At 38.8% G+C, this 13,111-nt stretch overlaps 1 protein-coding gene across 2 annotated transcripts in view; it reads right to left on the bottom strand.

The window, feature by feature from the left end:
- The window catches only part of CEP85L (centrosomal protein 85 like), a 104,679-nt gene that overhangs the window by 54,632 nt on the left and 36,936 nt on the right, over positions 1–13,111 (bottom strand). For both annotated transcript variants that reach the window (XM_030944308.1, XM_030944309.1), the window contains exon 3: positions 9,095–9,861. In XM_030944308.1, coding sequence (XP_030800168.1) covers positions 9,095–9,861 — 767 coding nt within the window. The remainder of the gene's footprint in view (positions 1–9,094; positions 9,862–13,111) is intronic.

Genomic DNA, 13,111 nt, shown 5'->3' with positions numbered 1-13,111 from the left:
GACAGAACAATAATCATAAAAAATGGTCACACTTTTTAATGTATGCTGAAACATACTTTAACTATATCCTCTCTGCCAAAATCAGAGCAGAGTAATTGAATACATTCATTTAGAAAGTGTTCCCATTTATATTTGTAAGCCCATAAACACACTATAGGTTACAGACAAGATACCTGTATTTGTATGGCTATTAATGAATTGTGCCTAGGAGAATACAATTGGAAATTTTTTGTGTGAAATCCTGCAAGATCCAGAGATGTCTTATTTAACAATAAATGTAATCCTTCTAGCTTTGACCTCCATGATAAAAAGTGGGGGCAAAAAAGAAGGAAAAAAACAAACCAAAACCCAGAACATATTTATAAGGATTCTTTTAAGAACTGATGCTACACTCAATAAGAACCCTGGTAATTTAAATTAATTAACACAGGCCCTATATTTACTGTAGTAATATCTAATTGATTGCTTTATGGGCTTTTTCTTTATTTAAAGGTAAAATTATGCCAGAAGTTACACCTTTGTATAAAATGTAAAACTATAAAATACTGCCCTCTTGTGATCTTCCCTAAAAACGTAGCTGATTATTAAAAGCAAGTTTTGGCAACTGTTGGCAGTATTAGGGTTAATTGGGTTTATGTATTTCTTTCACTCATGTATATATATATTTCTATAAATAAACCCCAATTGTTAAGTTATTAACACTATCTTAAAATAAGTAATTGCATATGTGCTATTAAAAGCACTAAGGACACATCCTCTGCCAGCTCAATCCAGATTCTTGGTAAGGCATTTGCAAGACTGCAGCATTGCCAGCTAAACACGGCTGCAGTGCACGATGCCAAACCCTAGAAAGGTAGGAAATACTTCTATTAACAGATAGACATTTTGCCCAGATAAGAAAGCAGAGGGGTGTTTCACCAACAGAGGTATTTTAGAAGTAAATTTTCAACAGTGTGTTGCTGAAAGAGACTAACTCTTGAAAACATTAATTCTTTTGAAAATTCAATGGGCCTGGAAAGTACCATACACATTGATAAAGTCAATGAAGTGCCAAACTCTGTAAGAAAATTCAAGTCCTTTCTCCAATTATTAGTTTTCCAGAAATTCTTCAATACTGGAATGAAAGTTATCATTAACGTTAATTTTATTTCATTTTATTTTTAAGGTATTTGAGAAAAAGGCTTGTAGGAGCATCCAGAATACTCTTCCAGAAAAAAACCCAAACAACTAGCTATTTTAAGCATATCATGTTTTTCTTAAGTGGCAGAAACCAAAAACCAGGGGAAGAGCTATGAACACAATGAAATTCATGTGAACAGCTTACTAATGAAGGAGCAGCCCTAAGCTACAATTAAGAGTCTGCTGCAGGCACAAGAGGGCAGACTGATGCACATTATGGATCTTGCCAACAACAGGGGTCTCAACCTGCTACTTAACTTTCTGCTCATTGTCTTGGTCCTAGTGCTTGCATTTATCCTTGTGAAGCTGATGTGAACCACTGCAAGGCTCTGCTTCCTTCTCAGATTTTGCCCTGTGGGTTTTGCAGTGATAATGTAGACACTTTAGACTACCTGAATATAAGTATGTGAAGACTGCAGAGGCTGAAACATCTCACAGTTACAGAGAATGTGATCATACCCCAAATTTATCAGAAAGCAATCCTAAGAGCTGTGCACAAGCTGTGCACCTGCCACTCAGTGAAGAAAGCACCCACAGCCTCACTGAGCACCTGAAGAAACCCAAGAATGCATTGGCAGCTACAGTAGCTTCTCATTGCTACAGCTGATTGTTATTTAAAGATCTACAAATCATTTGCAGCATTCAAGGAACATAATTTCTGCAAAAAGGGGACAGCAGAAATCAAATTTTTAAAATGGGATTTCTGTAGAACGTATACTTAATGGGAAATGACAGCAGGAAGGCAAACCAAAATGCCAGCTTTGTGTTGACAGCACACATCAAATTACCTGTGAAGAGAAAAGCACAGATGCTGTAAATGGAAACAAAGATATCCCTGAAAAGCAGCTTGCAGTAGCAGAGATAGGGATAAGTGAAGGTCAAATATGAAAACATTATTATTATTTAGACCTTTTTTTTGACCACCTGTGGTTCACTGCAACACCTCAAAAGCCAGAAGCCTTGTGTTAACCAGCATATCAAAAGAAGCACCAGTCAAAACAACTGAAAAACAAAGGGCCATTACCCAGGCTTATCGTAATTCTGGCCAGGAGACCCTTAGCACCAGCACATACTCCAGCAGTAGGCACAGCTGCACAAACCCAAGATGCACCACAGCTTCAGTAAGAGGATTTACCACTTATGCACAGGTCAAGTGAGCAGTGTGGGAGCCCTCCAGCCGTATTTGAGAGACCACTTGTTACTCGCCAGTGCCATCATCAGTCCATAGCCTGTCCTCACCTCTAGGCATGCAGCAAAAACTCCTTACAGGACCTTTTTTTGTGGCTCTTTACACAGTGATGTACTTTTCCCACAGCCTCCTGGGAAGGAGAGTGACCAACGAGAGCACACTTCTGTTGGAATGATTTTCCAGAAGGTAGAGCTAAAAACATAAGAAGTGCTGGGAAAGGAGGGGACCAGAAGCAGACTGTCATACATCATGCTGGAGCCAAACAACTTTCTCTTAGTATCTCACTTTCCTAAGTGAAACACAAGAACCAAGCATAAGAATCACCAAGTGTAAACCAAAAAATATATATTGTACAGTAAATTTATTGCCATAGATATGCATATTAACACACATGCATAAGAGGCAGATGTTGTTTCATGGATGGGGGAAGCCCCAGCTCCAGCTTCCTACTGCCAACAGCACATCCCTGATTCAGCACATATATTGCTGAGTGCTGAGTGTATTACAGAGCTCATCTATTCATGTTCACACCCAGAATTCCCATATGATCACTATTGTTATTCAGTTATCTGCAGGAGACTCATCTAAACTGGATCTATGAACAGACTTTTCACAGGAAAGGGCAGCATGCCCAGCAAACCTGAAAACTTAAGGAATTCCTGCCATTAGTAAGTATCCACATTCCACTCTATGCTACCTGCTCCAAAGCTTACAGAGCATTAGTGTGCAGGTTTTATCTGGAATAAAGTTAATTTTCTTCATGGTATAGTAGTTAGCATGGGACTATGGATTGGTATAAATACAAAGTGTAGCTACGATGAAGGAAATTGCCTCTGCTCCAGCCAAACCAGCACAATGGCCTAGAGCAGCACAGATAGTTACAACAAAAGCTTTTTTCTCACCTGCTCTGAAATATGTGCAATAACCATTTGAAATGGCTTCTGCAAACCACATACCCATAGTTTTTTGAAGTTGATAGCTATAGTAGTATGAATTCCAATCTGTTTGCATTTAAAGCAGAAAACTTTGCACAGCTACATCCCAATAAGCAATCGTTTCTTTTTATAATCTTGAAATATTCTGCTTTAAAAAAAAAACCTGCAAATTTATATACTAGAGATATATGTGGTAGTGGTTACATAGTTTTGTATTACTTCGGAGAATTCCTGTTGATACTTGACATAGATGGTTCAATGCACAGCAAAACGACAGTAACAAACAGGAAACCCACTCTAGCCCAAAGCAGAATAAGAACAGTTTTCCCAACAAAATGGTTATTCACTGCTTGGGACTACCCAAAACTTACTGTCTATATGACCTTCTCTATATTCAGAAGTTTCCCTATCCTAGGGAAACCACTGTGACACCAGTTGGCCCTGACATAACAATGAAATTACATATTCCTTTTTAATAAATTGAGGAAGATGAGCCTGCTGCCACCAATGAGTATGTATATCCAGATCAAAAATTACATACCAACGAAGTTTGTGAGAAACTTTGCTGTCAGAGCATGGAGAAACAATCCCCAGACACAATCCCAGTAGCCTCCTCTCAGCCAGCAATGAGCATGACAGAATGCTCAACAAATGCTGAATACACTACTGAAACTGAAACACACATTTCCCAGAGATGACATATAAAGCTGGCAAAGTTATCAGCTAACCAGTGCCAAGGCTCTTTTTGCAATCAAGAACAGTCCAAGTTTGCTTTCTGATCATTTGCTAGCACTCCAGACTGAACCTACAAGCACCTTATAATGAATGGAATCCCATTTGTTGAGCTACCAACTTCACAGCAAAAGGAACAGACCATCAAAGCTTAGTTGTGGTTTACATTAAAGGAGTTCATTCTGCTAGCTGAAAGTGATAATTCCTCATGTTGAAAAGTTTTCTATTCCTGAAAAGTATGGTTTCATCAAAATGTGACATAGGAAAAATATTGATATTAATAATTTTAATTTTCTGATCTGACAGGATTGTAAAAAACCCCTAGTTTTAAGAATAAAATTCTATATGGCAACAATGTTATCTTACAAATGTTATGATTTTTCTTTCAATTAGAATTTTACAGCTTTGTTTATCGATTTTTAAATATGCATGCAGTTTACTTTCATCCTTTTCTGCTTTGCAATGAGAATTCTTCTAATAACTTCTCACTGCATTAAAACTTAATTTCCAGCAATTTTTATATGCATGGTATGATCAATACAGTGTTTTCCTCATTAAAAAAAAAAACACTAAACCTGGTACATTAAAGGGAAAAGATGCACTTAAGTAATTTCTACCTATTATCTCTGCAATATTCTGACACAATTTAGCACACCATGCAGAAATCATACAGATGCTCTGTACACTGGAATAAAGAGATTCATACTGTGATACTTGCAACACCAGTCAAAGTTAATATGTAGATATGCAACCTTCTGAAGCTTTCCTTCTTATTATATGATCTCCAACAATTTTAAAGGTATGCTTTCATTTTAAAATGAAATGGACCAGCACACAGCATGTACCTACATGCATTCAGATAATAGCATATATAATAGCATCAGACTTAATTTCTTTTGCTTGAAAATTTTGAAATGCCATTGCTTTAAAACATAGAGCCTTTTAATTCAGATTTTATGGCCTCCAAGTTCAGTATATGGGAAATGTTGTTGTGTATTATAAGCATTTTTTTTCTCTTAATACAGCCCTTATCACACATTTCCTTATTCAAAGATCAGCAGTATATTGAAAACAATTAAACAAGTATATGGTGAAATATAAATTCTGCATGGAAACTGTTTTCATTAAAGCAATATTTCTTTGTTTCAGTGCATAAACTGAACTCCATACACTGAAGAACTTTTAAAATCTGTTCCTAGGAAATGCGTAGGAGAATGGTTATTTTCAAAAGCATACATTAAATAATTCACATTAGCTAAGAAAATGAATTTTCAGATGCAACTCCACAATGTTACACAATAACCAAAGAGCAGATTCTCCTTGGAGATTTATTTCTGAAATGTACAAACATCACACCCACAGCTGAAGGATGCACCTTCTCTAAGAGGCATTCTGCTGTTCCACAGCACATTTTCTGCAGCTGCAAACCTGACCACATCCTGAAGGACAATCAAAATGCAGCTGTAGGCCTTCTACCCAACACTCTGAGCTTCCCTTACAATGCACAGGACCTTTGTCTTTACAATCCATGGTTTACAATTGGAATGGAAAAGCCACATCATAATTTGGGAAGCAAAGTATAAGAAAAACCACTGAGTTCAGTCAATTCCAGCCTACTAAGGAAGCAGAGAATCTTAAGCTTGAAAGTAATTGACCTTGGAACAGCTTTTGAGGGGTGTTACATTATACTTTCTATTAGAGTAAACAAATAGAAAGCTTCTCTGATTTTACAAAAATTAACTCTGAATTAGCATTTTCTATGGTCAACTGTCTATACTAGTCTGTGAGAACATAAAAACTTATCTGTAGTGTGTATTATTAAGTCCAACAGCTGTTCCTGAACCATCAGTCCTCAAAATCAACTCAAAAAATTGCTGCTGTCTATTCTTACTTCATTAGTGACAGGCTGGAAGAAGGGGAGGCTACAGAGTTCAGCTATCTTAAAGATGCACAAAGCTGCTCTAGATTAACAGTTAAAAGCAAAGTTTGTTGTATTCTCTGTTCATGGCAATAGTAGTTTTAAAGAAAAAAAAATAATGATAAACTGACTTTTTTCAGTCCTAGAAAAACCATCAGGATACATATGCATTAAAAGCAAAAAAGCAAAAACAATCCTCAAAGGAAAAGAATAATTTAAAAAATTACATAGAGCTGTGGGTTTTGCCCTTTTTATAAATCATCAGTTTCCTCTTATGCCTTCTACTCTATCTCTTAGATATATATTCTACTTGGGATTGCAGTTTTCTTGGTTTCTCAGAAATAATAAAATACCAGTTCCCAGGTACACGTGATCTCTAAAACAAGGCCACAGCAGAATGATGCTGAGGTTTCTTTAAAAGACAGGTGTCAAGACAGGAAGAATCATTCTCGTTTTTTCATTGCTTCTGGCATCTCTCCTCCTTAGAGGTGTAACCTCTGTCAGAAGGACAGGAGGGAAGGGAGGGATGGCAGCGGATGCCTCTACGAGCCCAAAGGCTCACTGCTCTTGCACACACTGGGTCTCCACTGGGTCCTACTCCACAACCACATCTCACTTGAGGACATAGAACAGATCCCATTTCAAGGCCCAGCAATATGACTCCAGATCATGCCAATGGAAGCACTTGCTAAGGGCATAAGCAATTTCCACCACAGAGATGTAGAAGTTACAGGTGATAAAAAAACCAAAACCAAAAAACCCAACAAAACCCCCAAAACCCCAAAAAACAAACAAACAAACAAACAAAACCCAAAACTCCAAAACAAAAAAAACCAAAAACAAACCAAAAAACCAAACAACAACCAAAAAAACAAAACAAAACAAAAAACCAAAACAACAAAAAAAAAGCCACCCCAGAAACAAACAAACAAAAAACACTCCACAAAACAAAACAATCCAGTTTTAGGCAAAATGTCAAATCTCAAAAACCTGGAAAGGTGCAGCCCTGCTTTTGAATCTAAACAAAAGATAAATAATGCTTGTGTTCCCCCTGCTGGCTCTGTCCTCCAAACACAGCTCAGTAGCAATGCCTGCATGGATGAAAGCTTTTGAGTAACTGTAATAACACATACAGGGCTTCATCTGTTTCAAAGATTTAACCTTGCCTTCATATGTACTTAAACATGATCAGAGGCCACAGAATTGGCAAGAGGACTGGAGCATCTCCCCTATGAAAACAGGCTGAGGAAGGTGGAGCTGTTCAGCCTGGAGAAGACAAGGTTGAGTGGCAATCTCATAGCAACCACGCAGTATCTGAAGGGGACCTGCTGGAGTCCCTTCACTGGAACTGCAGTGATAGGATATGGATTAATGGGTACAAACTGAAAAAGGGGAAATTTAAGGCTGAATATTAGGAAGAAATTCTTTGCTGTGAGGGTGGTAACACACAGAAACAGGTTGCTCAGGAAGTTGTGCATGTCCCAAACCTGGCAGTATCCAAGACTAGGTTGGACAAGGCTTTGAGCCACCTGGTCTAGTGAGAGGTGTCCCTACCCATGGCAGAGGGGGGTGGAATTAAATGATCTTTAAGATCCCTTCCAACCTTAACATTATGTCATTCAGTATATTTAAATCCAGGCACAGTAACCTGATCACAAATCTCACAGTCAGCACCACTGGTGGCCGCAGCCAGCTACACATTTCAGGTGTTTGGGAAGACTTGAAAGAATGGATAGACCAAGCTCCCTCATGGTACCCTGCTGTTGCTTCCCAAACCCTTTGTGTGCTCCTTAATGCCACCAGCAGGTGCCAGCTGCCCAAGTCCAGCTGGCAGTGCCCTGGACCCAGCCTCAGCACTGAGCCCATCTCTGTCACTTCAGTTCTGAGAGGACCCCATCAGCCTCTGCTCCCTACCTGGAGAATTTATCAGCATCAGAATCTTGGAAGTGCTTAGAGAAAGGTGAGGGTTTCTGCAGCAATAAAAGGTGGCTAGCTGTAACAGTGTCAGGTTTTTAGACAAACCCTTAGAGATTACTATTAGTTTGGCCATATTAATTGGCTTCAATTTTCTTCAGTTAAAAAGAAAAAAAAAAAAACAACAAAAAACGACATAAAAAATAACAAAAACTCAAAACACCACCAAAAACCAAAATCAGACCACCACTAAGAGCAAAACTGGACGTTAACAATCTCTAAACTTGTTATTCTTTCCATCAATATACAACAAAAGGAGCAACAACACTTGAGCACAACTCTTTCTAAATTATGTTGTGTACTTCAGGCTGAAGAAAACAGGAAATCTGAACATACTGCTAGATTACCTCCGCTGAGCTAATATCCTAGTCTAACCCTAAAATGCCTTTCAGAGAAATTCATTGTAAACTGGGATTTTTTTTTGTCATGTCAAGCCAAACTTACTACACAGGTAAACATGAACATGTAGATTTTAAATACTGCCTTCCTTCACAAACTTCCCCATTAGGGGAAGAGCTGGAAACAAAGACTGTGAATTGCAATGTTAGAAAGAGTTGCCTATATCTTAAAACTATGTGCTTGATAATCTTGATATAAAAATATTTCAAGTATGATGCATCAACCACACATGCTTATTTAAAAAAATAGATTTGTTGGCTACTGTTAGTTGATTTTTATTAGTTAAGAAATAAGCAGTAATATCAAACTGAATTCTGTTTTTATGTGCTAGGCATAAAGAGCTTGAATATTTCATTCACCCTTGCACAACACAAAAGTCATTCTTATTTTGCTGAATGCATAAATGCAGCCTCTGTAATCCCTTTCAGATAAAAATACCTTCACATTTCCCCCACTATACAGTTATTCTAAAACTACTAAAAAGGCTACTTGGTGAACCTCTTCCTGTGCCCAGCTTCACATGAAGATGTTAGTCCCGTGTGGACAGGCACAATGAATCAGAGTAAGCAGGCAGCAGAAATAAAAGAAAACCCATCAAACAACTAATATTGAGAAACAAGCAGCAACAGCCCCAACCAAAGCTTAAAATACCATCAGCTGGTTAGGAGGGCCTGTTCCCTTTCCTGTTTCATTAAAAACCGCCTGTTATTCCTCAGGTATAACCCATGATGCCACATGATGGCAGCAAACACCAAGCTCTGGCCTTACCTGCATGGGCTGGTCACCTGCTGCTCTAAAGTCTTCAAGCTGCTGCATGTGCCATGCAGGCACACCGTAGGGCTCCTCGGCAGGCCTGCAGTCCAGGGGATTTGCCCGCAGCTGCTCCTTGAGCCACATCTGAGTCCTCACTGCCGGCTGTATGGGAGCGCCGCTCACAGCCTGCTGTCCCAGGGTCGCGTATCTCTGCCCGAAAGCCTCGCAGCCGCCTGCCCCCGGTTTGCTTTCAGGTAAGGCACTGTAGGTCAAGTCTAAGGCGTGTCTCCTACTTGGGGAATCCGAAACAAAGTCGTCTTTGCTGCACGTTTCAAATTTGTATTTGCAGTCCAGTAGAGAAGATCGCTTTTTCCCCATTTCTTTGTCCTCAATCTTGAGCAACTCCATGCTGTCATGCAAACAACTTGGCCCATTTGTCCTCAATTGAGGTGGCACAGCTTTGTCCGTGCCAGCTCTGTATTCCACCGAATGACTACTTCCATCTTGGCTGAAATTATTTGGTGAGCTGAGTTTAGACAAGGAGGACCATTTTCTTACAGGTCTTGCATCCTTCATGTCAAGAGAGTTGTCCAGGGCTCCCTGATTTCTGCCTCCTCCTGACCGTACAAAGCTTGTACTCCATTTTGAGCCATCAGACTTGAAAGCTTCCCTGTGTTTGGAAAGTGAAGAGCTGGCACCAGACAGCATCACATGGGCAGTGGGAATAGAAACCAGTGATCGGCTGGGCTTAAATGATGATGTACCACTTGAAGTTGAGTGATCTGTGAAGAGAAATTTATCACGTAAATAAGTGCAACACAGAGCTCATTAACATTAGTTCAGATAGGACAAAATATCAAATTCAAGGTTAAATGCAAAAGTAGAAGGAAAGAGGTTTCTTGACAAAATAGGGCCTTCTAATCATTCTAAACCATGAGAATAGAAACTAATTAAAGTGTGAGATTTTCGAGTTTATTTTGCTCAGGTGTCATGATAACAAAAAGAAAAGCGCACTAAGCATTGGCAACAGAAGCTTCAGATAGAATTCTCAGCCTGTGAGCCAAAGAAACCATTGCCAGCTTTAAGGTGGCAGGATGGATTTCTCCCCCACCCCACATATACTAGGGAGTTTCTATACCACAAACAGTAGAGGCGTTCAGGAGCCCCAAGACTGGTTCTTCTTCCATCACCTTCTTCTCATTTTTTGAAGGCAGAATGATTCAATAAATGCACTTGGTAAAATGGCAATGCTGTAGACAAGCCGGTTTAATAACGGTCACTGGGACAGAGTTATTCATCCATTCTGGATCTCACCCATCTCCAAGTATGCTTCCTTTGCTGTGTTTGGCTGGGAAAGAGTTAATTTCTTCCACCTGGTATGGGGCTATGTTTTGGATTTGATCTGGAGACTGTGTTGGTGATTTAGGGATATTTTAGTGCCTGCTAAGCAGTCCTTACACATAGTCAAGGCCTTTCCTGCTTCTCGCCCTACCAGTGAAGAGGCTGGTGGTACACAGGGAGCTGGGAGGAGACGCAGCTGGAAGAGCTGACCCCAACTGACCAAGTGGATATTCTGTATCCTATGGCACCATGCTCAGCAATAAAACTGGGGGAAGGCTGGTTTGGGGGCTGCTGCTTGGGCAACAGACAGCTGGTGGGGACCAACTGTTTTCATTTGCAGCATTTCTTCGCTCTTCTTTCTCCTTACTTTTCTTACTATATTTTTCTTCAGGAAAAGACGCTCAGGGAAAGCAGGGGTGGAAATGCACATTAGAAAGAAATGCCTCTCCTCTTGTACAGGTAACTCTTTAGCTTGAGGCTGCTGGCTTTGTAACATTCAAGAAAACTAACCTTTGTACTGAACCTTACGCAGAAGCTGAATCTGACACAGCACAAAGTCAGTCCAGCAAAGGCAGCAGTCCTAGGCCTTTTTATATCCAAAGAAAATAAGAGTGTATTAGGATTCAAAAAGAACTGACCTATGTTTTAGGCTATGCAGATTTCTAGGAGTAGAAATGTTACATCTGCAAGAGAAAGGTAAAAGAAATCCTGTCTACATGTATTTGTAAAACTTAAAATAGTAAAAAAATCTATAATAGTATTTAATATAGCATTTTCCATCTAAAATACTCACTTCATGTTAGACATCCATGGTTTTAAAACTGAAATTAAAACCAATAATAATTAAAAATACATCTTCTTAATTTATTAGATTATAGACTTATTAATATGTGGTAGATTTTTATTTTTCCTTTTTCTAAATTTAATTTTAAAATATTTAATTTTGAGTTAAGATTTAAACTTCTTCACTTCCAATTCTAAACTCTTCAAACAGATTTGAACTTGGAATACCACTTATATCCAAGTACAGCTAATGGATGTCTCCAATAATTTGTCTCAAAGAGAAACACAGTAATTTTGGCTTCAAGTTGTCCTAATTAGTTTTCCCATTAACACTCACTGAAACATATGAGAAAATTCACACTTTTTCTTAGAGCATATTGCTCAAGTCTGCCTTGCCTGCAGGCTCAGCTGGAAAGAGAACCAGTCTGCCTTTGGAAACACCTCGCAACACAAAAAGCAGGAAATTCATAGATTTCATTGAAATTAGGAGAGAATACAAAAAGCATCATGAAACTTAAGAGACATTATGTCTTCTGTAGACATACAGGAATAAGGAATAAGCTCCATCTGGCCAAATCCTGACAAAGCCAACTTTATCCAAGCAGCAGGTTTTCCCTTCCATACAGGTGGGGGTACGCAAATGCCAGTTCAGACCTGAAAGCGCTCTCTCCTTGGGATTACTTGGGGTTTACTTCACTGATCTGGCATTTATTTGAAGATTACAAACACTCTCAAACATGGCCTGTGTGTCTCCAGAGTCTTTCAAAGCTTAAAACTGCTCTCTTTAATGAAAGCTGAAAGAGACATGGGGATAAAAAGTAGCTAGATGCTACTGGTTTTCCTTTCAGCAGAAAAAAGACTGTATGACAACTTCTTTTCAATTATCATAATAACTTTTTCAGGTGCCCACCACAAAACTCCCTGGAGTACTTTTCTAGCAAGCATGACATTTTAATACCTGATCCAGTACTTCCAAAGCCACATAAATAAGAGAATTGAAAGCACGCTGTTTTAAAAACACATCACAAGATTTCTACCATACAATAACAGCAGATGGAATAAAAAATTAAGAACATTTCATATGGCTTTCTTACCATCTTGTGTTACACTTCTGAAATATTTAATTACTGCTTATCTGGCATAGAAAATTATGTAACAGAACTAATTTTGGTCTTAATAAAAAACTAATCACAAAGAGAGAGCACAGCAGGCACTTTCTTCTGAAAGAGGGGTAGAAGAAAGAGACTCCTCAATATAAAGTTAATGAACACCTTCTACTCATTTGTATTTTCCCGTGCTATGCTTTTTAAATTACTGGAAGAAAAACCTCTGAAGTAATTTCTCAGGCCAGACACACCACCCTCATGCAGCTACTTAAAATCCTTATCTATCGCCCAAAAGTCAGTCAAAACACAAGTCAGTAAAGGTTCACTGTAACCCTCAACATCTTAAGCTGCAAAGTGATACCAGTGCTATGAGAACTCCCATGTAAGATACACCTCTGACAAATTCTTCACTATTTCAGATAAGATATTATCATACAATAGTAGAGTAATCAGCTAATACAGTTACCAACTATTAATTAAAATCAAAGTGTATCTGATACATGTGTTTCTGGGATGCATGTGTATCTAATGCTGCTGAAAAGCAGTGAACCTTCCTTGTGTGAAGGACTTTGAAATCTGATATTTTATCCCGGGTATAATTAGAACGCCCTGATCATGGAGAAAAACACCAGTATTAAAAGCAGCTGACCTTCTCTTCCTGTCCTTCCTTCCCACTCACCTCCCCAAAACACTTACATAGTTTACCTCAATCCAGGAAAATGAATGGAACTATTCTTACTAACTGAGCAGAAGATAAACAGGGGAAGTCAAGCCTGCATTATACAAACTGAAGGTCTTGAAT

Source organism: Camarhynchus parvulus, chromosome 3 (genome assembly GCF_901933205.1).
Source record: "Camarhynchus parvulus chromosome 3, STF_HiC, whole genome shotgun sequence".
NCBI classification, from domain to species: Eukaryota; Metazoa; Chordata; class Aves; order Passeriformes; family Thraupidae; genus Camarhynchus; species Camarhynchus parvulus.
The sequence above is the reverse complement of the archived record's forward strand: the minus strand, read 5'-3'. Positions and strand labels throughout refer to the sequence as shown.